Genomic DNA, 26450 nt, shown 5'->3' on the forward strand with positions numbered 1-26450 from the left:
ATTACATACCACAGCTGGAGATATAATCTCCACAAATTTACAACAGATACACTTAGCTTTGATAGAACTGTTATCAGGCAGCAGGGTTCTGAGACAGGATCAGATTGAAACATCTTGCAAATGTAAGAGAACAAAACAACATATAAAGCAAAATTATCAATTTCCTTATATGGCAGTCTCTGGAATAGGAAAAAATGCAAACAGCATAGCCCTCTGACATAGAAAAAAGGCAAGAGGCACATAGGAATGGGGTTTTAAATAATTAAATTATTTGGCGCCAAGTATGACGCATAACCCAAAATGAAATTTTTGGCGCTAACAACATCCGGAAATGACACACTTGCGTCATTGCAGACACAACCATGTGTAAAGAACTCTTAGTTGACGCCGGAAATTACAAACTTGCATCACCGGACGTACCTTCACGCCAAGAATGACGCAATAAACATCAGCATTTTTGCGCCTCGCGAGCCTAATTTTGCCCGTGAAAATTTAATGAAAAAGCAGTCAATTTGAAAAAAAGACTAAAACCCCAGGTAAGAAAAATATTTTCTTAAATATGTTTTCCCAAATATGAAAATGAAAAGTCTGCAAAATTAAATATACATAAACCTGACTCATGGCAAATATAAGTGCAATACATATATTTAGAACTTTATTATAATACATAAAGTGCCAAACCATAGCTGAGAGTGTCTTAAGTAATAAAAACATACTTACCGAAAGACACCCATCTACATATAGCAGATAGCCAAACCAGTACTGAAACAGTTATCAATAGAGGTAATGGAATATGAGAGTATATCGTCGATCTGAAAAGGGAGGTAGGAGATGAATCTCTACGACCGAAAACAGAGAACCTATGAAATAGATTTCCAGCAAGGAAAACCATTGCATTCAATAGGTGATACTCCCTTCACATCCCTCTGACATTCACTGTACTTTGAAATGCATTGGGCTTCAAAATGCTGAGAAGAGCATATCAACGTAGAAATCTTAGCACAAACTTACTTCACCACCTCCATAGGAGGCAAAGTTTGTAAAACTGAATTGTGGGTGTGGTGAGGGGTGTTTTTATAGGCATTTTGAGGTTTGGGAAACTTTGCCCCTCCTGGTAGGATTGCATATCCCATACGTCAATAGCTCATGGACTCTTGCCAATTACATGAAAGAAATTATATATATATATATATATATATATAAAATTATTTAAAGTGATGGCAAACTTTGCATGTTTTAAAATCAGGTCTGGAATATTTTAGATGGACTTAAATTGATCACTTCCAATGAAGATGCGCTGTAAGTTATTTTTATTTTTTTAACAATAATTATTTACATTTTTATTATTGTTACAATAAATGAAAATAATAGTTTATATTAATTTAAAATAACAAAAATATTACCTTTCTGATTGCAGTACTATACTATCTTTCAGATGGGACTATGTATATAAAAGTATAAAAAATTATATAAAACTGCCTTTAGGTTGTAGCAGGTATAAATTGTATTAGGATTTTACAGATGCAAATATTCCAAAATCCAAACTATTCCGATATCTAAACCTTTTCCGGTACCAAGCATGAAAAATTTGAATTTTTTTTTTTTATCCTGAGTTTAGAAATACCCAATGTTTACATGTCCTTTACTTTTTTTCAAGTAATAGGGCAATAAGTACAAGTAGCAATTCGCTATTTCCAAACCATTTTTTTTTTTCAAAATTAGCAATAGTTACATTGTAACACTGCAAGAAATCCCTGAATAACCCTTCACATGTATATTTTTTTAGTAGACAACCCAAAGTATTGATCTAGGCCTATTTTGGTATATTTCATGCCACCATTTCACTGCCAAATGCGATCAAATAAAAAAAATTGTTAACTTTTTCACAAACTTTAGATTTCTTACTGAAATTATTTTCAAACAGCTTGTGCAATTATGGCACAAATGGTTGTAAATGCTTCTCTGGGATCCCCTTTGTTCAGAAATAGCAGACATATTGCTTTGGTATTGCTTTTTGGTAATTAGAAGGTCGCTAAATACAGCTGCGCACCACACTTCTATTATGCCCAGCAGTGAAGGGGTTAATTAGGTAGCTTGTAGGGTTAATTTTAGCTTTAGTGTAGAGATCAGCCTCCCACCTGACACATCCCACCCCCTGATCCCTCCCTGACAGTGCACCACAAACTGTTGAGAATACCTCCCAGAAAGTATGCAAGTATAAAAATAAAATTATTATTTTTTTGTAATTTTTTTTTTTAAATATTTTTTCTGTAGGGTAGTATCCTAACCTCCCTAACCCCCCTCCAAACAGCTCTCTAATACTTCCCCCTTCTACCTATTAGCCGCCATGTTAGCTACTGGCAGCTGTCTGTCAGTACCCATTTTGCTATATTATTTTGCTGTTTTTTTTATATATTATAGAAATAAATGGTTTTTCCGTAGTGTAGCTTACATATGGAGGTCAGATAAGATGGTTATGGGGTGTGCTACAGAACCATGTTCTGGCTTTCGCTTGAGCGTTAACCCAAGGGCTGGACTGGTCTACTAGGAAGTTTCCCAGTGTGCTACAGCTGCTGTGGCTGGCAAGTCACAATTCAAGGGGGTGGTGCCACCAGTGCTTGTGTCCACTTGTTACCTAATGTATTTTTTTTACCATGGATGGTGAGTGGGGATTCCGTTGTAATGCTGCGTACAGTAAGTACATCTGTGTGAGCTTTGCCCTGCAAAGCTTTACCCTGGCAGCACATAGCCCTCCCCTTTAGTTAAGGAGATAGGGGCACTCAAGCTTGTTGAAAATTGATTGTTAATTTTTGTGGCACGATAGGGCTTTCTGGAGTGTGAATATTTTGAAGACTATGTGCTTAATGTTGGCAGAGATGGGAGATTACTGATAGACAGAAGGTTAAAGAACCATTACACTTGACATTTCAACAAAGTATAAAATATTTCATTATTGAAAGTGAAACATTATTGCAATATACATTCATTATTTATTATGCTGCCTTATGCTGTAAAATACATCTAAAAATTGTGCTTGTTTCACTTTCTCCCAGGGAGGTTTGGGTTAATACTTTTAGGCAATTTATGTGAGCTTATGTTTACTTCACCCTCCCCCCCCCCCGCCAAAATTCTCATCAGTCACGTTTGTAAAAGGTGGATTATCAGTTTTGCATCAACAATCATGATAGGAGAAGCTTTCTTTGCAATAGTAACTAAGTTTAATCCATGCTAAATTACTTTAGGGAAGAGATAAAGGTAGACTTTCCCAGTCTCTCTCAATTGCACTTGTGCAAACAGAGTTCATACTATGGCCTCTATTTATGAAGCTCCGTACTTACCTGCATTCGCCGGCCCCAATACGCTCGCCTAAGTTCGCCTAACATTGCTGCCGTGGACCTGAATACGCTCTCCAAAATTATCAATAAAGCTGTCAAAAAGCTGTGCATCAAGTACTGGGCGATGAGCAGCGGACTGTTGTTAACTAACAGTCATCAATCTCGCTGCTCTTCGGCTTTTTCCCAGCTTTATTGATAACCTGTCACTAAGCACCCACACTATACTAAACTGTTTTATCCCCTAAACCGCCGCTCCCGGAGCCCCCCACAACTAAATAAAGTTCTTAACCCCTAAACTGCCGCTCCCGGACCCCGCCACACCTACATAAAGTTATTAACCCCTAAACCGCCGCTCCTGGAGCCCACCGCCACCTACATTATACATATTAACCCCTAATCTACCGTCCCCTATACTGCCGCCACCTACATAAACTTATTAACCCCTATCCTGCTGCTCCCAGAGCCCGCCGCAACTAAATAAAATGTTTAACCCCTAAACCGCCGCTCCCGGAGCCCACCGCCACCTACATTACATTTATTAACCCCTATCCTGCCCCCCTACACCGCCGCCACCTATATTAAACTTATTAACCCCTATCCTGCCTTCCCCTACACCGCCGCCACCTATATTAAACTTATTAACCCTTAAACCTGTCTACCACTAACACTAACACCTCCCTAACTTAAATATTATTTAAATAAATCTAAATAAATATTACTATTATTAACTAAATTATTCCTATTTAAAACTAAATACTTACCTATAAAATTAACCCTAAGATAGCTAAAATATAACTAATAATTATATTGTAGCTATTGGATTGACCTCACATTCTATTGGCTGATGCAAGGTCAATCCTATTGGCTGATTGGATCAGCCAATCGGATTGAACTTCAATCCGATTGGCTGATTGAATCAGCCAATCTGATTTTTCCTACCTTAATTCCGATTGGCTGATAGAATCCTATCAGCCAATCGGAATTCGAGGGATGCCATCTTGGATGACATCATTTAAAAGAACCGTCATTCATCGGGAAGTCGTCGTGCTGGAAGGATGCTCCGCGTCGGATGGCTTCAAGATGGACCCGCTCCTCGTCGGATGGAAGAAGATAGAAGATTCCGCCTGGATGAAGACTTCTGCCCGTCTGGAGGACCTCTTCTGCCCGGATTGGATGAAGACTTCGGACTGTCTGGAGGACCACATCGCCCGGATTGGATGAAGACTTCGGCCCGGCTGGGTGAAGATGGCTCAAGGTAGGGTGATCTTCAGGGGGTTAATGTTAGGTTTTAGTAAGGGGGTTTGGGTGGGTTTTAATGTTGGTGGGGGGGTTGTATTTCTTTTTTTTCAGGTAAAAGAGCTGATTACTTTTGGGCAATGACCTGCAAAAAGCCCTTTGAAGGTCTATTTGTAATTTAGTATAGGGTAGGGAATTTTATTATTTTGGGAGGCTTTTTTATTTTATTAGGGGGCTTAGATTAGGTGTAATTAGTTTAAAATTCTTGTAATTTATTTTTTATTTTCTGTAATTTAGTGTTCTGTAATTTAGTGTTTTTTTTGTACTTTAGTTAATTTTAGTTAATTGTAGGTAATTGTATTTAATTAATTTAATTTATTTAATTATAGTATAGTGTTAGGTGTAATTGTAACTTAGGTTAGGATTTATTTTACAGGTAATTTTGTATTTATTTTAGCTAGGTAGTTATTAAATAGTTAATAACTATTTAATAACTATTGTACCTAGTTAAAAACAAAATTTATGCTTACCTGATAAATTTATTTCTCTTGTGGTGTATCCAGTCCACGGGTTCATCCATTACTTGTGGGATATTCTCCTTCCCAACAGGAAGTTGCAAGAGGACACCCACAGCAGAGCTGTCCATATAGCTCCTCCCCAAACTGCCACTCCCAGTCATTCGACCGAAGACAAGCAAGTAAAAGGAGAAACTATAGGGTGCAGTGGTGACTGTAGTTTAAAAATAAAAAACACATGCCTTAAAGTGACAGGGCGGGCCATGGACTCGATACACCACAACAGAAAGAAATTTATCATGCAAGCATAAATTTTGTTTTCTCTTGTAAGGTGTATCCACCACCATTTCCTGCAAGACCTTTCTCCCAAAAATAGCCTCCGAGGAAGCAAAAGTATAAAATTTGTAGAATTTAGAAAAAGTATGAAGCGAAGACCAAGTCGCCGCCTTACAAATCTGTTCAACAGAGGCCTCATTTTTAAAAAGCCCATGTGGAAGCTACCGCTCTAGTGGAATGAGCTGTAATTCTTTCAGGAGGCTGCTGGGCAGCAGTCTCATAAGCTAAACGGATTATGCTTCTCAGCCAAAAAGAAAGAGAAGATGCCGAAGCCTTTTGGCCTCTCCTCTGTCCAGAGTAGACAACAAACAATGCAGATGTTTGACGAAACTCCTTAGTAGCTTGTAAATAAAACTTTAAAGCACGAACCACGTCAAGATTGTGTAATAGACGTTCCTTCTTTGAAGAAGGATAAGGACACAGTGACGGAACAACAATCTCCTGATTGATATTCTTATTAGATACCACCTTAGGAAGAATCCCAGGTTTGGTACGCAAAACTACCTTATCTGCATGGAAGATCAGATAAGGGGAATCACACTGTAAGGCAGATAACTCTGAGACTCTTTGAGCCGAAGAGATAGCTACCAAAAACAGAACTTTCCAAGATAAAAGCTTGATATCTATGGAATGCAGAGGTTCAAACGGAACCCCTTGAGGAACTTTAAGAACTAAATTTAAACTCCATGGCGGAGCAACAGGTTTAAACACAGGCTTGATTCTAACTAAAGCCTGACAAAATGCCTGAACGTCTGGAACATCTGCCAGACGCTTGTGCAGAAGAATAGACAGAGCAGAAATCTGTCCCTTTAAGGAACTAGCTGACAATCCCTTCTCCAATCCTTCTTGGAGAAAGGATAATATCCTAGGAATCCTGACTTTACTCCATGAGTAACCCTTGGATTCACACCAATGAAGATATTTACACCATATCTTATGATAGATTTTCCTGGTGACAGGCTTTCGAGCCTGAATTAAGGTATCAATGACCGACTCGGAGAAACCACGTTTTGATCAAAATCAATCGTTCAATCTCCAAGCAGTCAGCCGCAGAGAAATTAGATTTGGATGTTTGAATGGACCTTGAAGTAGAAGGTCCTGCCTCAGCGGCAGAATCCATGGTGGAAGGGATGACATGTCCACCAGATCTGCATACCAAGTCCTGCGTGGCCACGCAGGTGCTATCAAAATCACTGAAGCTCTCTCCTGCTTGATCTTGGCAATTAGACGAGGGAGGAAAGGAAATGGTGGGAACACATAAGCCAAGCTGAAGGACCAGGGCACTGCTAGACCTGGACCCGTAACAAGGAAGCTTGGTGTTCTGACTAGACGCCATTAGATCCAGTTCTGGTTTGCCCCATAGTTGAACCAGCTGGGCAAATACCTCCAGATGGAGCTCCCACTCCCCCGGATGAAAAGTCTGCCAAAAATGAAAATCCGCCTCCCAGTTCTCTACTCCTGGGATATGGATAGCTGAGAGATGGCAAGAGTGAACCTCTGCCCATAGAATTATCTTTGAAACCTTCAACATTGCCAGGGGGCTTCTTGTTCCCCCCTGATGGTTGATATAGGCTACAGTCGTGATATTGTCCGACTGAAATCTGATGAACCTGACCGCAGCTAGCTGAGGCCAAGCCTGAAGAGCATTGAATATCGCTCTCAGTTCCAGAATGTTTATCAGAAGGAGGGCTTCCTCCTGAGTCCATGAACCCTGAGCCTTCAGGGAGTTCCAGACTGCGCCCCAGCCCAGAAGGCTGGCATCTGTCATCACTATAGTCCACTCTGGCCTGTGGAAACTCATTCCCCTGGACAGATGGACCCGAGATAACCACCAGAGAAGAGAATCCCTGGTCTCTTGATCCAGATTTAGCAGAGGGGACAAATCTGTGTAATCCCCATTCCACTGATTGAGCATGCAAAGTTGCAGTGGTCTGAGATGTAGGCGGGCAAACGGAACTATGTCCATTGCCGCTACCATTAGGCCGATTACTTCCATACACTGAGCCACTGATGGCCGAGAAGTGGAATGAAGAGCACGGCAGGAAGTTAGAAGCTTTGATAACCTGACCTCTGTCAGAAAAATTTTCATTTCTACTGAATCTATCAGTGTTCCTAGGAAGGAAACTCTTGTGAGAGGGGAGAGAGAACCTTCCACCCGTGAGACCTCAGAAAGGCCAGAACAATGTCCGTATGGGACTTGGCGATTTGAAAAGTCGACGCCTGTATCAGAATGTCGTCTAGGTAAGGAGCCACCGCTATGCACCGTGGCCTTAGAACCGCCAGTAGGGACCCTAGAACCTTCGTAAAGATTCTTGGTGCCGTGGCTAACCTGAAGGGAAGAGCCACAAAATGGTAATGCCTGTCTAAGAAGGCGAACCTGAGGAACTGATGATGATCTCTGTGAATCGGAATGTGGAGATAAGCATCCTTTAAGTCCACGGTAGTCATATATTGACCCTCCTGGATCATAGGGAGGATGGTTCGGATAGTCTCCATCTTGAAGGATGGGACCCTGAGAAATTTGTTTAGGATCTTAAGATCCAAGATTGGTCTGAAAGTTCCCTCTTTTTTGGGAACTATAAACAGATTTGAATAGAAGCCCTGCCCCTGTTCCTCCCTTGGAACTGGGTGGAACACTCCCATAACCAGTAGGTCTTGAAAAAAACATAGGAATGCCTCTCTCTTTATCTGGTTTACAGATAATTGTGAGAGATGAAATCTCCCCGTTGGAGATGAAGCTTTGAAGTCCAGAAGATATCCCTGGGAAACAATCTCTAACGCCCAGGGATCCTGGACATCTCTTGCCCAGGCCTGGGCGAAGAGAGAAAGTCTGCCCCCCACTAGATCCGGTCCCGGATCGGGGGCTACTCCTTCATACTGTCTTAGAGGCAGCCGCAGGTTTCTTGGCCTGCTTCCCCTTGTTCCAAGCCTGGTTAGGTCTCCAGACTGGTTTGGACAGGGCAAAATTTCCCTCTTGTTTTGCATTAGAGGAAACCGAAGCTGCGCCACTCTTGAAGTTTTGAAAGGAATGAAAATTATTCTGTTTGGTCCTTAACTTATTGGACCGATCCTGAGGAAGGGCGTAACCTTTTCCTCCAGTAATATCAGAAATGATCTCCTTTAGACCGGGCCCGAATAGGGTCTGTCCCTTGAAGGGGATGTTAAGAAGCTTAGACTTTGAAGTAACTTCTGCTGACCAGGACTTAAGCCATAGCGCCCTACACGCCAAAATGGCAAAACCTGTATTCTTAGCCGTTAGCTTGGCTAAATGAAAAATGGCGTCAGAAATAAAGGAGTTAGCTAACTTAAGAGCTTTAATCCTGTCTAGAATATCGTCTAATGGGGTCTCCACCTGTAGAGCCTCCTCAAGAGACTCAAACCAAAAAGCTGCTGCAGCAGTAACTGGGGTAATGCATGCAAGAGGCTGTAGAATAAAACCTTGATGTATAAAAATTTTCTTAAGGAGACCCTCCAATTTTTTATCCATAGGATCTAGGAAAGCACAACTGTCCTCGACGGGGTTAGTTGTACACTTAGCTAGGGTAGAGACTGCTCCCTCCACCTTAGGAACCGTCTGCCACGAGTCCCATATGGTGGCATCTATGGGAAACATCTTTTTGAAAGCAGGAGGGGGAGAGAACGGCACACCTGGTCTATCCCATTCCTTAGTAATAATTTCCGAAAACCTCTTAGGGACTGGAAAAACATCAGTGTAAACATGCACAGCAAAGTATTCGTCCATTTTACACAATTTCTCTGGAACCACAATGGGGTCACAGTCATCCAGAGTCGCTAAGACCTCCCTAAGCAATAAGCGGAGGTGTTCAAGCTTAAATTTAAACGCTGTCATTTCAGAATCAGACTGAAGTAACGCCTTCCCTGAGTCTGAAATGTCACCCACAGATAGAAGCTCACCTGCCTCGGCTTCTGAGTATTGTGAGGGTATATCGGACACAGGCATTAAAACATCAGAAAGCTCTGTATTTGTTCTAGCCCCAGAGCTGTCTCGCTTTCCTTGTAGCCCTGGCAGTTTGGAGAATACCTCTGAAAGGGTAACATTCATAACTGCCGCCATGTCCTGTAAGGTAAAAGAATTAGACGCGCTAGATGTACTTGGCATCACTTGAGCGGGAGTTATAGGTTCTGACACATGGGGAGAGTTAGATGGCATAATCTCCCTCTTTTCAGTCAGGGAATCCCCTGGAGATAAATCTTTAAGCGCCATAATATGGTCTTTATAGTTTATAGAGATTTCAGTACATTTGGTACACATTCTAAGAGGGGGTTCCACCATGGCTTCCAAACATATTGAACAAGGAGTTTCCTCTATGTCAGACATGTTTAACAGACTAGTAATGAGACAAGCAAGCTTGGAAAACACTTTAATAAAGGTGAAACAGCAATTAAACAAAAACGTTACTGTGCCTTTAAGAGAAAAAAACTAGCACTTAAACTGCAAAACAGTGTAAAAATACAGTAAAGTCTTTGACATTTTTACAGTGTGTGTAAGGGACTAAAGCAACATTGCACCCACTTGCAAATGGATGATTAACCCCTTAGGCCCCAAACCGGATTGAAAAACGTTAAAAATCGTTAAAAGTAAATTGAGCACCTTGCCACACCTCTGCTGAGGCTCCTACCTGCCCTCAAATACAATTTTGTGCAGAAATAACCCCTTTGAAATGGTCCTCAGATGCCAGAGGACTCCTCTAGGGAAGCTGGATGTCTCAGTCTGAATTAAAACTGCGCAGTTAGAGTGCTAAAATAGGCCCCTCCCACCATGTACTGGATGTCAGAGGGGCCTTAAGAAAATACTCCTGGGAGTATCTGACTAGCCATGTGGAAACTAGGCCCCAAATAAAGACTTATCTCCCTCAGAAAAAAAACGTCCTATTTATGAAATCATGTAAACATTTTGTCACTAAGTAATATGAATATTAACATGAGTATTACCCTGTTTTGTAAGCATGATCCCAGTCTCTGTTAAATCACTGCATCAGGCTTACCTCAAATACACAAGGCTCTGTCAGCATTTTCTAGAACTTATTCATCTCTCTAGAAATAAAAATACTGAACATACCTCAAAGCAGGTAATCTGCAGACCGTTCCCCCAACTGAAGTTTTCCCATATTCTTCAGTTATGTGTGAGAACAGCAATGGACCTTAGTTACAAACTGCTAAGATCATCAAACCTCCAGGCAGAATTCTTCTAATTTCTGCCTGAGAGTAAAACAGTACGACGCCGGTACCGTTTAAAAATAACAAACTCTTGATTGAAGGTAAAACTACACTAAGTCACCACATATCTCTTGATACTTCGTTTCTTGTCGAGAGTTGCAAGAGAATGACTGGGGGTGGCAGTTAGGGGAGGAGCTATATGGACAGCTCTGCTGTGGGTGTCTTCTTGCAACTTCCTGTTGGGAAGCAGAATATCCCACAAGTAATGGATGAACCCGTGGACTGGATACACCTTACAAGAGAAATAAATACAAACTTGCCTGTAAAATAAAAATAAATCCTAAAATAGCTACAATATAATTATTAGTTATATTGTAGCTATCTTAGGTAAGTATTTAGTTTTAAATAGGAATAATTTAGTTAATAATAGTAATATTTATTTAGATTTATTTAAATAATATTTAAGTTAGGGGGGTGTTAGTGTTAGACTTAGGTTTAGGGGTTAATAAGTTTAATATAGGTGGCGGCGGTGTGGGGGGGCAGGATAGGGGTTAATAAGTTTAATATAGGTGGCGGAGGTGTGGGGGGGCAGGATAAGGGTTAATAAGTTTAATATAGGTGGCAGCGGTGTAGGGGGGCAGGATAGGGGTTAATAAGTTTAATATAGGTGGCAGCGGTGTAGGAGGGGCAGGATAGGGGTTAATAAGTTTAATATAGGTGGTGGCGGTATAGGGGGGCAGGATAGCGGTTAATAAGTTTAATATAGGTGGTGGCGGTATAGGGGGGGCAGGATAGGGGTTAATAAGTTTAATATAGGTGGCAGCGGTATAGGGGGGCAGGATAGGGGGTTAATAAATGTAATGTAGGTGGCGGTGGGCTCCGGGAGCGGCGGTTTAGTGGTTAAACATTTTATTTAGTCTCGGCGGGCTCCGGGAGCGGAATATTTGATAAGTTCCAAAAGTAGTCAGATTGTGCCGAACTTGCGTTCGGCACATCTGGAGTGACATAAGCATCGATCTGTGTCAGACTGAGTCCGGCGGATCGTAGGTTACGTCACTAAATTCTACTTTTGCCAGTCTGTAGGGCTTGATAACTAAGGCGAATCAGGCTCGCCACAAATACGCTGCGGAATTCCAGCGTATTTGCGGTTGACGGCTTGATAAATAGAGGCCCATATCTGAATATTAGTTTGTGATTGGTTAGCAGTAATTATTTTGTTCTGGTCACAGAGAATTCAGTGAAATGAATAAACATAAAACTCTGTACTCATTTGACAAAATAAAGCTGCAGTTTTCATTGCAAAATTATTCTCAGATATGAAGGTTCAAAATCATGTAGTTTACAATTTGTGTTTGACAGTGCACCCTTATCTGCATACAGTGCTTTTATGCTGTCACAGGAGACAGTGCACCTCTCCCTGCATGCAGTGCTTTTATACTGTCACAGGACACAGTGCACCTCTCCCTGCATGCAGTGCTTTTATACTGTCACAGGACACAGTGCACCTCTCCCTGCATGCAGTGCTTTTATACTGCCACAGGAGAAAGTGCACCTCTCCCTGTTTGCATAGCTTTTATACTATCACAGGAGACAGTGCACCTCTCCCTGCATGCAGTGCTTTTATACTGTCACAGGAGACAGTGCACCTCTCCCTGCATGCAGTGCTTTATACTGTCACAGGAGACAGTGCACCTCTCCCTGCATGCAGTGCTTTTATACTGTCACAGGACACAGTGCACCTCTCCCTGTTTGCATAGCTTTTATACTGTCACAGGAGACAGTGTACCTTTCCCTGCATGCAGTGCTTTTATACTGTCACAGGAGACAGTGTACCTTTCCCTGCATGCAGTGCTTTTATACTGCCACAGGAGAAAGTGCACCTCTCCCTGTTTGCATAGCTTTTATACTGTCACAGGAGACAGTGCACCTCTCCCTGCATGCAGTGCTTTTATACTGTCACAGGAGACAGTGCACCTCTCCCTGCATGCAGTGCTTTTATACTGTCACAGGAGACAGTGTACCTTTCCCTGCATGCAGTGCTTTTATACTGTCACAGGAGACAGTGCACCTCTCCCTGCATTCAGTGCTTTTATACTGTCACAGGAGACAGCACACCTCTCCCTGCATGCAGTGCTTTTATACTGTCACAGGACACAGTGCACCTCTCCCTGCATGCAGTGCTTTTATACTGCCACAGGAGAAAGTGCACCTCTCCCTGTTTGCATAGCTTTTATACTGTCACAGGAGACAGTGTACCTTTCCCTGCATGCAGTGCTTTTATACTGTCACAGGAGACAGTGCACCTCTCCCTGCATGCAGTGCTTTTATACTGTCACAGGTGACAGTGCACCTCTCCCTGCATGCAGTGCTTTTATACTGTCACAGGAGACAGTGCACCTCTCCCTGCATGCAGTGCTTTTATACTGTCACAGGAGACAGTGCACCTCTCCCTGCATGCAGTGCTTTTATACTGTCACAGGTGACAGTGCACCTCTCCCTGCATGCAGTGCTTTTATACTGTCACAGGAGACAGCGCACCTCTCCCTGCATGCAGTGCTTTTATACTGTCACAGGAGACAGTGCACCTCTCCCTGCATGCAGTGCTTTTATACTGTCACAGGAGACAGTGCACCTCTCCCTGCATTCAGTGCTTTTATACTGTCACAGGAGACAGTGTACCTCTCCCTGCATTCAGTGCTTTTATACTGTCACAGGAGAAAGTGCACCTCTCCCTGCACTTGCTTTTATACTGTTACAGGAGACAGTGCACCTCTCCCTGCATGCAGTGCTTTATACTGTCACAGGAGACAGTGCACCTCTCCCTGCATGCAGTGCTTTTATACTGTCACAGGAGAAAGTGCACCTCTCCCTGCATGCAGTGCTTTTATACTGTCACAGGAGACAGTGTACCTCTCCCTGCATGCAGTGCTTTTATACTGTCACAGGAGAAAGTGTACCTCTCCCTGCATTCAGTGCTTTTATGCTGTCACAGGAGTCTGAATTAAAACTGCGCACTTAGAGTGCTAAAATAGGCCCCTCCCACCATGTACTGGATGTCAGAGGGGCCTTAAGAAAATACTCCTGGGAGTATCTGACTAGCCATGTGGAAACTAGGCCCCAAATAAAGACTTATCTCCCTCAGAAAAAAAACGTCCTATTTATGAAATCATGTAAACATTTTGTCACTAAGTAATATGAATATTAACATGAGTATTACCCTGTTTTGTAAGCATGATCCCAGTCGCTGTTAAATCACTGCATCAGGCTTACCTCAAATACACAAGGCTCTGTCAGCATTTTCTAGAACTTATTCATCTCTCTAGAAATAAAAATACTGAACATACCTCAAAGCAGGTAATCTGCAGACCGTTCCCCCAACTGAAGTTTTCCCATATTCTTCAGTTATGTGTGAGAACAGCAATGGACCTTAGTTACAAACTGCTAAGATCATCAAACCTCCAGGCAGAATTCTTCTAATTTCTGCCTGAGAGTAAAACAGTACGACGCCGGTACCGTTTAAAAATACCGGCGACAGTGTACCTCTCCCTGCATGCAGTGCTTTTATACTGTCACAGGAGAAAGTGCACCTCTCCCTGCATGCAGTGCTTTTATACTGTCACAGGAGAAAGTGCACCTCTCCCTGCATGCAGTGATTTTATATTGTCACAGGAGACAGCGCACCTCTCCCTGCATTCAGTGCTTTTATACTGTCACAGGAGACAGCGCACCTCTCCCTGCATTCAGTGCTTTTATACTGTCACAGGAGAAAGTGTACCTCTCCCTGCTTGCAGTGCTTTTATACTGTCACAGGAGACAGTGTACCTCTCCCTGCATGCAGTGCTTTTATACTGTCACAGGAGACAGCGCACCTCTCCCTGCATTCAGTGCTTTTATACTGTCACAGGAGACAGCGCACCTCTCCCTGCATTCAGTGCTTTTATACTGTCACAGGAGACAGCACACCTCTCCCTGCATGCAGTGCTTTTATGCTGTCACAGGAGACAGTGTACCTCTCCCTGCATGCAGTGCTTTTATACTGTCACAGGAGACAGCACACCTCTCCCTGCATGCAGTGCTTTTATACTGTCACAGGAGACAGTGTACCTCTCCCTGCATTCAGTGCTTTTATACTGTCACAGGAGACAGCACACCTCTCCCTGCATGCAGTGCTTTTATGCTGTCACAGGAGACAGCACACCTCTCCCTGCATGCAGTGCTTTTATACTGTCACAGGAGACAGCACACCTCTCCCTGCATGCAGTGCTTTTATACTGTCACAGGAGACAGCGCACCTCTCCCTGCATGCAGTGCTTTTATGCTGTCACAGGAGACAGTGCACCACAAACTGTTGAGATTTGCAGAAGAACAGATTATATATACCCACACACATACACAACAAATAACTCACAATTTTTGCTGTGCTAAACATTCTTTGGTAATTCTGTTTTACTATTGACTTGAAATACAAGATTAATAGTGCACCATTGAAATCTAAGCCACAGAGTGTATTCATGAGTATGGTAGAATGTTGGATAACGTTTTGTGTCAGTATTAATGTTACAAGCAGAGCATTTTGCATGAATACCATAAAGTTTACATTGGATGTACAAAAAGTAGCTATATAAAGTAATTGTTCTTAGAGAGAGAAATAATTACCTGGGGAGTGATATTGGCAGCTAGGAGGGCATCAACCAATCGGATGTAGTAATTCAGCCCAATCTCATTGACAGTTTTAACAGTTCCATCAGGGAGAACCCTTGGCCAGGAGATAGAAAATCGGTAGTGCGTCACCTTGAGTTCCTTAAGCAGTGCCACATCTTGCTCTAGTCTGTTGTAGCTGTTACAGGCAACATCTCCATTGTCATTATTTTCAATTGTGTCTGGGGAGTGTGAAAACTGATCCCAGATGCTCAGTCCTTTTCCATCTGTCCTCCAGGCACCCTCAATCTGTCATAAGGAGAGATATAAACATTCAATTCTTTTTTATGGTATGGTCACTCCTTTTCCAGATAAACTGATCTATAAATGTGTTCACTTGAAACCATGTGATCTCCATACTTTGTTTTAAAGAATTATTTCATTATCTTAAAAGGACATGAAATCCACATTTTTTCCTTCATGATTCAGACAGAACATACAAATTTAAACAACTTTCCAATTTACTTCTATTATCTAATTTGATTGGTTCTTTATGTATTCTTTCTCAAAAAGCATAACTAGCAACACTCAGGAGCTGGGAGCTACCTACTCATTGGTGGATGCACAATTGCCTCTTGTTATTGGCTCACCTGATTATCTCAGCTAGCTCCCAGTAGTGGATTGCTGCTTCTTCAAGACAAAAATACCAAGAGAATGAACCAAAATTGAGTACAGACTTGGAAAGTTGTTTAAAATTGTATGTTCTATCTGAATCATGATAAATTGGGGGGTTTAATTTCCATTTAATGTCCTTTTAAAGTAGTGGTTTATTTAGTTTTAGGCTGCACTTGGCACTGGAAAATCTGCTGCCTCCCCAAACGCACCATGTCCTGCAATGTTACCGGCCTGTTGATAGACTGTGTTCTGGGCCTGCTGTCATGGCTTCTGTGGATTTATGTTTGAACTCCTGCTTTGTTCCTGACCATCCGTTTGCCTAATGATTCTTCTTTGATACTTTGCCAGTGTGTCGCTGACCTCTGCCTGAAACTGACATTGCTATTTGGCTACTGATTCTGCCTTGTTACTTTGCCTAAATGTTGCTGACCTCAGTCTGAACTAGACTGTTATTTGAATTATGATTTTGCTGCACTCCTGCCAGCTGTTACTGACCCTGCTGATTGACCACCCTTCTGCTAATCTCAGCTCTCTTTGTATTTGTACCCGGACAGATGAACCACAGAGGCCAAAGAGGGTTATGCTTGGCAGCCCCTAGGCGGATCTAGCAGTGGAAAGCTAAAGTGAGTCCATACGCCTGTTGTAGCATACAGCGAATAATGAAGAGGTCGTCACTGTTATCCCATGAGTGGAGCAAGCCTAGTGGCTCTGATGTCCCTGCACGCCTGACTAGCATATTTGTGCTTTTAACCAAAAATACTGATTTGACTGTGGATATTCATTTCAATCGGAACTTATGTGTTAACAGTATTATTCTTATAGATGTGTATTTAAGTTTGTTTGCACCCACCCTCTTAATATTGGTATTAGTGAGTCCCTAGTGGATCTCTCTATATTCCATATACCGATAGCTTATATTTGCCTCCTTTATTTCTCACACTCAGGGATCATTGATTTGTAGCTATTTAACAAATAAAACATTGAGGCCTAGATTAGAAATGGAGTGCTAATTTATTGCGCTCCCGCAAACAAGCAAATGTATCTGTTTGCAGATGTGCAATAAACAACCACAAGTTCACAGTAGCAATTAGCGCTAAGAAAATTAACCAGAGACTAGATCTCTGGTTATTTTTCTAAACATGCCCCAAATGCTTTCAAAATAGAGGTTCTTTTTTTTTTTTATGAAAAAAAATTATAATTTTTTTTTCCATAAAAAAAAATACTGTACTAGGCAGTTTTAAGGGGTAAAGAGTAGTGGATGTGGGATGTTAGAAAAAAAAGGGCACTGAAAAGTGCCTTTACATAACAGTCTATGGGAACTGTGTGTTCCCTGTAAATATATATGTATATGCTTCTATACATACATATATGTTTATGTGATAATATGAGTATATACACATATTAACACATAAATATATAAAATTGCAGGCCATCGCTACGCTACTTACCCCCTTGGCTGCACTTCTGTGCCGTGTATAATGGCATCAGAACAAGGCTACCATTGGAGCCTATGGAAGCATTTTCACTTTGCGCTCAACTTGTAATACTAGTGCACATTAGCGTTCGCTGGTATTACTCAGTGGAGTATGTGTATATAGTCATATACATAGATATTTAAAATTGCTGGACATCACTGCACTACTTACCCCTTTTGCTGCACTTAGGTTCTGTGCCGTGTATCAGAACAAGGCTACCATTAGAGCCTATGGAAGCGCGCTCTTGTGAGCACAAAGCTTCCATGCAATATGAACGTGAGCTTGCATGTGCACAGGTATTACTCAGTGGAGCGCAAATATCTCTTTCGCAAAAGGGATATTTTGCACTCGACTTGTAATCTGGCCCTTAGCAAAGGTTTGAGTAGGAAGTGCCATAGAATTTACCCTTAAAAATATGCTGCCCCTTAAATCCTGCTACGTTAGGCACAGGCCAAGTAACAGTAATAAATATCCTGATTAAGATCAAGTAAAAGTTACATTTCACTAATATAACAACACAAATAAATACACATAATAACAATAAAAATAACAACAACAATAATAATAATAAAACAATGTTTAACTATGTTTTGTATGCACATCAGAAAACACAAAAGTGTTATAATATTCTGTTTCATAAGTGAATGGGGTCATACAATCTATGAAGAAATATTAAGTTAAATATTTTCTCAGCTTAATTCTAATTTATCTTCTGAATGAAACGCATGTTAAACTACAGTATATATGTAATAAACAATTCTCCTTGTCCCTGTCTGTGGCATCAAACCTGATAAGATGAAGATGCAACACCCCAAGCAAAGCCTTTGTGGAACTCTCCATATAAGAACTCTTCCTCTTTCTCCATTGGTATTCCGTTGTTATGAATAACTGATGCATAATAAATTGCAGAGCGTTTCGGTGTTCTTGGTCTGCTGGGATTTATGAAGTTCACATGATGCAAGCCAAACCTCACACTATATCCAGAGTTCCATTCAAAGGTATCCATTAGAGACCAGGCAGTGTATCCTTTAAGATTCACTCCATCTATCCTGGAAGCTGAACAGAAGAAAATGTTAGAAATACTGGTATAGCCTAATACCCAAGGACCACAATATGGACCTCAAGTAATTTTTTTATTTGGCACCACACAATCGTACACCACTCCTTCTACCAATCCTTGTGAATCTAAATGTGTTTCTAGGTATGTGTCTATATGTAGATTTTTTTAATGTATTTTGACAAAAATAAAATATAATATGTATCTATTTCTAATAAAAATATTTGTAAAATGTGTTCACCGCACCATGGAATGAAATAAAAATATAATATCATTGTACAAATTCTGGGTAATCTTTAATATTCTAGAGTTAACAAGCTTTTAGCATGACACATAAGTAGTTAACTTTAGAATATGAAACAGCTTGCTGGCCAGTTAAGGATAGATTAACAGGTGGGCTTTGTAGGAGTGCTAATTATTAACAGATAAATTGATTAATTTTGCATAGTAATTTTAGACTCATTTAATAGTGTTTTCAAAAACATGTCCTTGGGGACTTGGAAAGAGGTATATTAATTCTAGTGGAAGGGTCTGCTGGTTCCTTTCCGAAGCCAAGATTTTGAAATGTATTTTGTTAAGTGTTGCTCTGATAATGAGGAAATATCACCCAGTTATCTCATTACATGTAAGATGTTTGTAGTAAGCAGTGTACCCTCACCAACTGAGGTTAACATGGGACCAAACATAGGTGCTGATTCAAACTCTGTCATAATGTATCAATAAAAACAAATTTAACACTTTTAATTGATTATGCTTTTTTTGCTGCTTACATTGTATGTCTTCTTACCTTTCAAGGCTTCATCAATGTAGGTTTTATAGAAAAATATGCGCTCTATGTCATCAAAATCATTTGAACTGCCTGTGGCAACTCCATTCTCTGTTATATAAATTGGAATGTCTCCATACTCCTCTTTCACCCAATTAAGTAGCCTTCTTAGCCCCCATGCCACAGCTCGATGTTCTTTAACAGCCGTTGTTGGCCAGTTTGTGTCAAATTCTTCCATAATATCTAAATCTGCATCAAAAGAGGCTGGATTTGTTTTGCTTGGTTTGTGTTGCACTATTTTTGTGGTGTAAATGTTTATACAAAAAACATCAGCAGTTCCTTGAATGAAGTCTCTCTCCTCTTTTGTAAAACTGGGCAGTCTGGATAATGGTAGCTTTTGAAGGTCACTCTTATTTGCAATTTGCCATTTCATGACATCAGGGTAATCACCAGTTTTAAAGATTGGGTGTGCAAACCACCCTAGTGTTGACTGCAGGTAACGGTCAGCAGCTTCCACATCTTTTGGTTGATTGTGATTTTTGGGTTCTACCCATTCTGTGTTGAGGCTCAGAGAGATAATCCCACTTTGGGTCTTTCGATATTTCTCATCATATGTATGATAAATCCTTGCATGGACTTTCAGTAGGCGGTGAGCAACTCTATAAGGAGCAGAGCCTGGGTCATCTTTAACGTTTGGTGGAAACAAACCCAGACCATAGCCAGCTGTTACTATACTGTGAGGCTGGTTAAAGGTCATCCAAAACTTAACCCTGTCCCCAAATGTCTGGAAACAGAACTCTGCATAGTTATGAAATGCATCAAGTACTGCATCATTCTCCCACCCTCCTATATCCTGGAGTTTTTGAGGTAAGTCAAAGTGGTAGAGTGTCACCATTGGAGATATGTTATTTGACATTAAACCATCAATAAGTCTGTTGTAATACTCAACACCTTTGTCATTGACTGTGCCATTTCCAGTTGGAAAAATGCGAGACCAAGACAAGGAGAACCTGTAGCTTGACACTCCTAAGGCCCTTAGCATGTACAGATCAGCATCCAGTTGATGATAACTGTCACAAGCAATATCTCCATTGTCATTATTATAAATGTTCCCAGGAACATGTGTAAATGTGTCCCATGTGCTAGGCCCTTTACCATCAGCATCCCATCCTCCCTCAATTTGATATGCAGAGGTTGAAACCCCCCATTTAAAATCTTCTGGAAATGAGTCACGTAAATACATATCTCTTTCAAAAGCAGTTTGTCCAGAGAATTTTTCCCATACAATCTTTGCTTTAGAAGGAACCTCAGATGCTGGCAGGGGAGTTAGCTTTTTGGCATTAGGCCATTTGACTCTTGAAGGTAAAACATGCTCTGACTTTGTCTTTGAGAAGCCATTGTTTTCAACTATATTGGAATATGTAAATGCTGATTTTTTGGGAATTCGTGGTCTGTTTCCATCTTCAAAATCTACATAGTGTAAACCAAACCTCTGTCCATAACCATGTTTACCTTCAAAACCATCCAGAAGGGAACGTACCATGTATGAATGTACAGACACATTGTCATTCTTGATGGCTGTAAACATTGCAATTGTATCATTATTTTTGAATAATATAAATACTGAATCAGTAATATCTATAGAAAAGGAAAGGAGGATGTACGACATTTTATTGGACAAACATACAAGTATTTATTTTGGTGTTTCAAAATAAGTAAATTTCTTGTTCAAATAGAAAAAAGAAATAAAAACAACTTAAATAAATATTAAGTCTATCATTTTTAGAGCACGCATTTTTCGTTACATAAATAATGAATTCTTAACTAAAGATAACAAATAATACATCAACTCTTCAGCATGTAATACAAAGGATATCTTAAGTGGCTAGGTGACTTATCAGGTTGCTTTTAAGAATGTGCAAAACTATGAAGCGTCATTTGTTTTCATGTTTTTTAAGTTGTTCCAACATAAAGGCAATGCTCAATATACAAACACACAAGGCGCTAGAGAATAGACCCCACCTGCAGTATGTCTGCATCATTTTAACTTTAGTTCTTGCAAACAAAATACTTAAAATAGGTTGTTTAAAACTTTAGTGCTTATTTAAATAGGTTATATTCTTGCATGGGTTGTAGTTCTAAACCTGCTGTAAAATAAATTGGGTAATAATAACAACTATTACTATTCAGCTGAAAAAGCGATTTGAGACCCATTGGGCGAAAGGCGCTATATAAATACTAGTTATTATTATTATTATTATTATTATTATTATTATTATTATTATTATTATATTATTAAAAGAAATGTCCATGTCAACACACACTGTATCTTGTAGCAAGGCACACTCACCAATTTGTTTATAGCTTTGCTGTATCTAATAGAACAGATATAAGTTACACTAACTAAAAAGATTTAAATTAAATCAGGGTGGATTTGTTTTAAATAAAATTGATTTAAATCATGATTTAAATAACAATCGGCTAGATTACGAGTTTTGCTGTATGAGGGGGTGCGGTGCTAACTTGCACGTTATCGTCACCGCTCACTTCCCTATAGCGCTGGTATTGCAGGTTTTTATAAACCCGGCGTTAAAAGACAAAAAGTGAGCGTAGAGCAAACTTGTGCTCCATACCGCACTCCAATACCAGCGTTGCTTAAGTCAGCGGTGAGCTGGTTGTACGTGCTCATGCACGATTTCCCCATAGACATCAAGGGGGAGAGCCGGCTGAAAAAAAGTCTAGTACCTGCAAAAAAGCAGCATAAAGCTCCGTAACGCAGCCCCATTGATTCCTATGGGGAAACTAAATTTATGTTTACACCTAACACCCTAACATGAACCCCGAGTCTAAACACCCCTAATCTTACATTTATTAACCCCTAATCTGCCGCCCCCGACATTGCCGACACCTACATGATACTTATTAACCCTTAATCTGCCACTCCGGTCATCGCCATCACTATAATAAACATATTAACCCCTAAACTGCCACACTCCGGCATCACAAACATTAGTTAAATATTATAAACCCCTAATCTGCCGCCCCTAACATCGTTACCACCTACCTACAATTATTAACCCCTAATCTGCCGTCCCTAACATCGCCACCACCTACCTACAATTATTAACCCCGTAATCTGCCGCCCCCAACGTCGTCGCCACTATACTAAATGTATAAACCCCTAAACCTAAGTCTAACCCTAACACCCCCTAACTTAAATATAATTTAAATAAATCTAAAGAAAACCTACTATCAATAACTAAATAATTCCTATTTAAAACTAAATACTTACCTGTAAAATAAACCCTAAGGTAGCTACAATATAACTAATAGTTACATTGTATCTAGCTTAGGATTTATTTATTTTTTACAGGCAAGTTTGTATTTATTTTAACTAGGTAGAATAGTTACTAAATAGTTATTAACTATTTAATAACTATCTAGCTAAAATAAATACAAATTTACCTTTAAAATAAAACCTAACCTGTGTTACACTAACACCTCACCTTACACTACAATTAAATAAATTACCTAAATTAAATTCAATTAACTAAATTAAATACAAATACCTAAATTATAAAAAAACAAACACTAAATTACACAAAATAAAAAACAAATGACAAGATATTTAAACTAATTACACCTAATCTAATAGCCCTATCAAAATAAAAATAAAGCCCCCCAAAATAAAAAAAAACCCTAGCCTAAACTAAACTACCAATAGCCCTTAAAAGGGCCTTTTGTGGGGCGCTGCCTTCAATCCTATTGGCTGATCCACTTAACCAATAGGATTGAGCTTGCATTCTATTGGCTGTTCCAATCAGCCAATAGAATGCAAGCTCAATCCTATTGGCTGATTGGATCAGCAAATAGGATTGAAGTTCAATCCTATTAGCTGATTGCATCAGCCAATAGGATTTTTTCAACCTTAATTCCGATTGGCTGATAGAATTCTATCAGCCAATCGGAATCTAAGGGATGCCATCTTGGATGACGTCACTTAAAGGAACCTTCATTCGTTGGGAGTAGTCGGAAGAAGAGGATGCTCCACACCAGATGTCTTGAAGATGGACCCGCTCCGCGCTGGATGGATGAAGATAGAAGATGCTGTCTGGATGAAGACTTCTGCCCATCTGGAGGACCGCTTCTCCCGGCTTGGATAAAGACTTCTCCCGGCTTCGTTGAGGACTTCTTGCCGCTTCGTTGAGGACTTCTCACGGCTTCGTTGGTTTATTGGGTGGCTTTTAGTTTTAGATTAGGGTTTGGGCAGCAATAGAGCTAAATTCCCTTTTAAGGGCAATGCCCATCCAAATGCCCTTTTCAGGGCAATGGGGAGCTTAGGATTTTTTAGTTAGGGTTTTATTTGGGGGGTTGGTTGCGTGGGTGGTGGGTTTTACTGTTGGGGGTTGTTTGTATTTTTTTTTTACAGGTAAAAGAGCTGATTTCTTTGGGGCAATGCCCCGCAAAAGGCCCTTTTAAGGGCTATTGGTAGTTTAGTTTAGGCTGGGTTTTTTTTTTTATTTTGGGGGGCTTTTTTTATTTTGATAGGGCTATTAGAATTGGTGTATTTAGTTTAAATATCTTGTAATTTGTTTTTTATTTTGTGTAATTTAGTTTGTTTTTTTGTAATTTAGGTATTTGTATTTAATTTAGTTAAAGGGACACTCAGGTTAAATTAAATTTTCATGATTCCGATACAGCATGTAATTTTAAACAACTTTCCAATTTACTTCCATTAAAAAAAATGTGCACAGTCTTTTATATTTACAATTTTTGAGTCACCAGATCCTACTGAGCATGTGCAAGAATTCACAGACTATACGTATATGCATTTGTGATTGGCTGATTGCTATCACATGGTCCAAGGGGAGTGGAAATATACATAACTTTGAAATTTGTTATAAAAAAATCTACGACTCATTTGATGTTCAGACTAAGTGCTATTGCATTGTCTTGTTATCTTGCATTTGTTGATTATGCAAATCTAATGTGTTGACTGGTCCTTTAATTGAATTGAATTTAAGTAATTTATTTAATTGTAGTGTAAGGTTAGGTGTTAGTGTAAGACAAGTTAGGTAAATTTGTATTTATTTTAGCTAGGTAGTTATTAAATAGTTAATAACTATTTAGTAACTATTCTACCTAGTTAAAATAAATACAAACTTTCCTGTAAAATAAAAATAAACCCTAAGCTAGATACAATGTAACTATTAGTTATATTGTAACTAGCTTAGGGTTTATTTTACAGGTAAGTATTTAGTTTTAAATAGGAATTATTTAGTTATTAATAGTAGGTTTTCTTTAGATTTATTTAAATTATATTTAAGTTAGGGGGTGTTAGGGTTAGGGTTAGACAGGTTTAGGGGTTAATACATTTAGTATAGTGGCGGCGATGTTGGGGGCGGCAGATTAGGGGTTAATAATTGTAGGTAGGTGGTGGCGATGTTAGGGGCGGCAGATTATGGGGTTAATAATTGTAGGTAGGTGGCAGCGATGTTAGGGGTGACAGATTAGGGGTTAATAATTGTAGGTAGGTGGTTTATGTTGGGGGGCAGATTAGGGGTTAATAATTGTAGGTAGGTGGCGGTGATGTTAGAGGCAGCAGATTAGGGGTTAATAATTGTAGGTAAGTGGCGGTGATGTTAGGGGCAGCAGATTAGGGGTTAATAATTGTAGGTAGGTGGTGGCGATGTTAGGGGCGGCAGATTAGGGGTTCATTATTGTAGGTAGGTAGGTTGAAGCGACGTTCGGGCGGCAGATTAGGGGTTAATAAATGTAGGTAGGTGGCGGCGATGTTAGGGACGACAGATTAGGGGTTAATACTATTTAACTAGTGTTTGCGATGCGGGAGTACGGCTGTTTAGGGGTTAATATGTTCATTATAGTGGTGGCGATTTCCGGAGCGGCAGATTAGGGGTTAATAATTTTATATTCGTTTTTGCGATACGGGAGGGCCTTGGTTTAGGGGTTAATAGGTAGTTTATGGGTGTTAGTGTAGTTTTTAGCACTTTAGTTACGAGTTTTATGTTACAGTGTTGTAGCGGAAAACCCATAACTACTGACTTTAGAATGCGTTATGAATCTTGATGGTATAGGGTTTACCGCTCACTTTTTGGCCTCCCAGGAAAAGCTTGTAATATTGGCGCCATGAAAATTCCATTGAAAAAAGACTTTACGCAATTTGCCTAACAGCAGCGGTAGTGAAAAAGCAGCGTTATAACCTGATAACACTGCTTTTTCACCATAATGCAAAACTCGTAATCTAGCCGAATTTCAATCACTTGTCAGTAAGACCCATTTAAATCAATTTAAATCATGGTTTTCATTTTAAGAATAATACATTTTTAGATTTTTTTCCGGTTATATCAGACTGTTACTGATTTGGTTATATATTATTAGATAGATCTTTGAAATTAATTAAATTATTGGGAGGTGAACTGTCTAATAGGTTATTTTAATAGGTTATTTGATCAACTTTTCAGCTGTACTTTATTGGAAGGAGAAAAATAATGATTGCCTTTAACAATTTAAATAGTTTTATTTAAATAAATAAAAATAACCATTACCTTAATAATAATAGTTTAAGTTGTTTTTTTTTTTTTTAACTAAAACAATAAAATTTTATTTAATTTTTCCAGAATTCACAGGGCGAGAATAACAAACCTTAGAGCAGAAATCAGACAACTAAATGAGAGGGAAAAATAGGGGGAGTAAGTACAGCGCTAAAAAAGCTTAAAAATTGCTACACCACCATCTGTACCCCTGAAGCGAAGAGATATTCATAACAGTTTCCTATGATATATAGATATAGGTGGTATTCTTTGTATCTTTTAAGCATTTTTATGATACCGACTTGTTGTTTTAACAGAGATCTCTAATCATTTTAGCAGCATATTATATTATAGTTTTTTGATCATTGTTTTTAGCATAAGCTATTATTTTAACCTGGTTTAAACATATCTATACCAACTATCAATTTTAGTGTGACCGGTCACTATAGCACTAGATAGTCATTATTAACTTTTTACCAAGTGTATGGCAACGTATTAATAAATTCTTTATTGACACTTTATTGGTGTAGCAATTTTTAAGCTTTTTTAGCGCTGTACTTACTCCCCCTTTTTTTCTCTATTATACACTGACAGTTTTTTGGGGAAAAGCTGTCTTATGGTACAGCTTAAATTACTACTAAGGTTGCGCTTTGTAATTCCTTTACACTTGATATAAATGAGAGGGAGA

At 39.7% G+C, this 26450-nt stretch overlaps 1 protein-coding gene across 1 annotated transcript in view; it reads right to left on the reverse strand.

The window, feature by feature from the left end:
* Positions 1-20516, reverse strand: part of LOC128645331 (lactase/phlorizin hydrolase-like) — a 107615-nt gene extending 87099 nt beyond the window's left edge. Inside the window, exons 1-3 of the mRNA XM_053698253.1 lie at positions 20156-20516; positions 18176-18437; positions 15257-15547 (exon numbers count right to left, since the gene is read on the reverse strand). Of these exons, the coding sequence (XP_053554228.1) occupies positions 15257-15547; positions 18176-18437; positions 20156-20454 (852 nt within the window). The 5' untranslated portion in view covers positions 20455-20516. The remainder of the gene's footprint in view (positions 1-15256; positions 15548-18175; positions 18438-20155) is intronic.
* Between the last annotated feature and the right edge of the window lie 5934 nt (positions 20517-26450).

The sequence above is a fragment of the Bombina bombina genome, chromosome 1, assembly GCF_027579735.1.
Source record: "Bombina bombina isolate aBomBom1 chromosome 1, aBomBom1.pri, whole genome shotgun sequence".
NCBI lineage: Eukaryota > Metazoa > Chordata > Amphibia > Anura > Bombinatoridae > Bombina > Bombina bombina.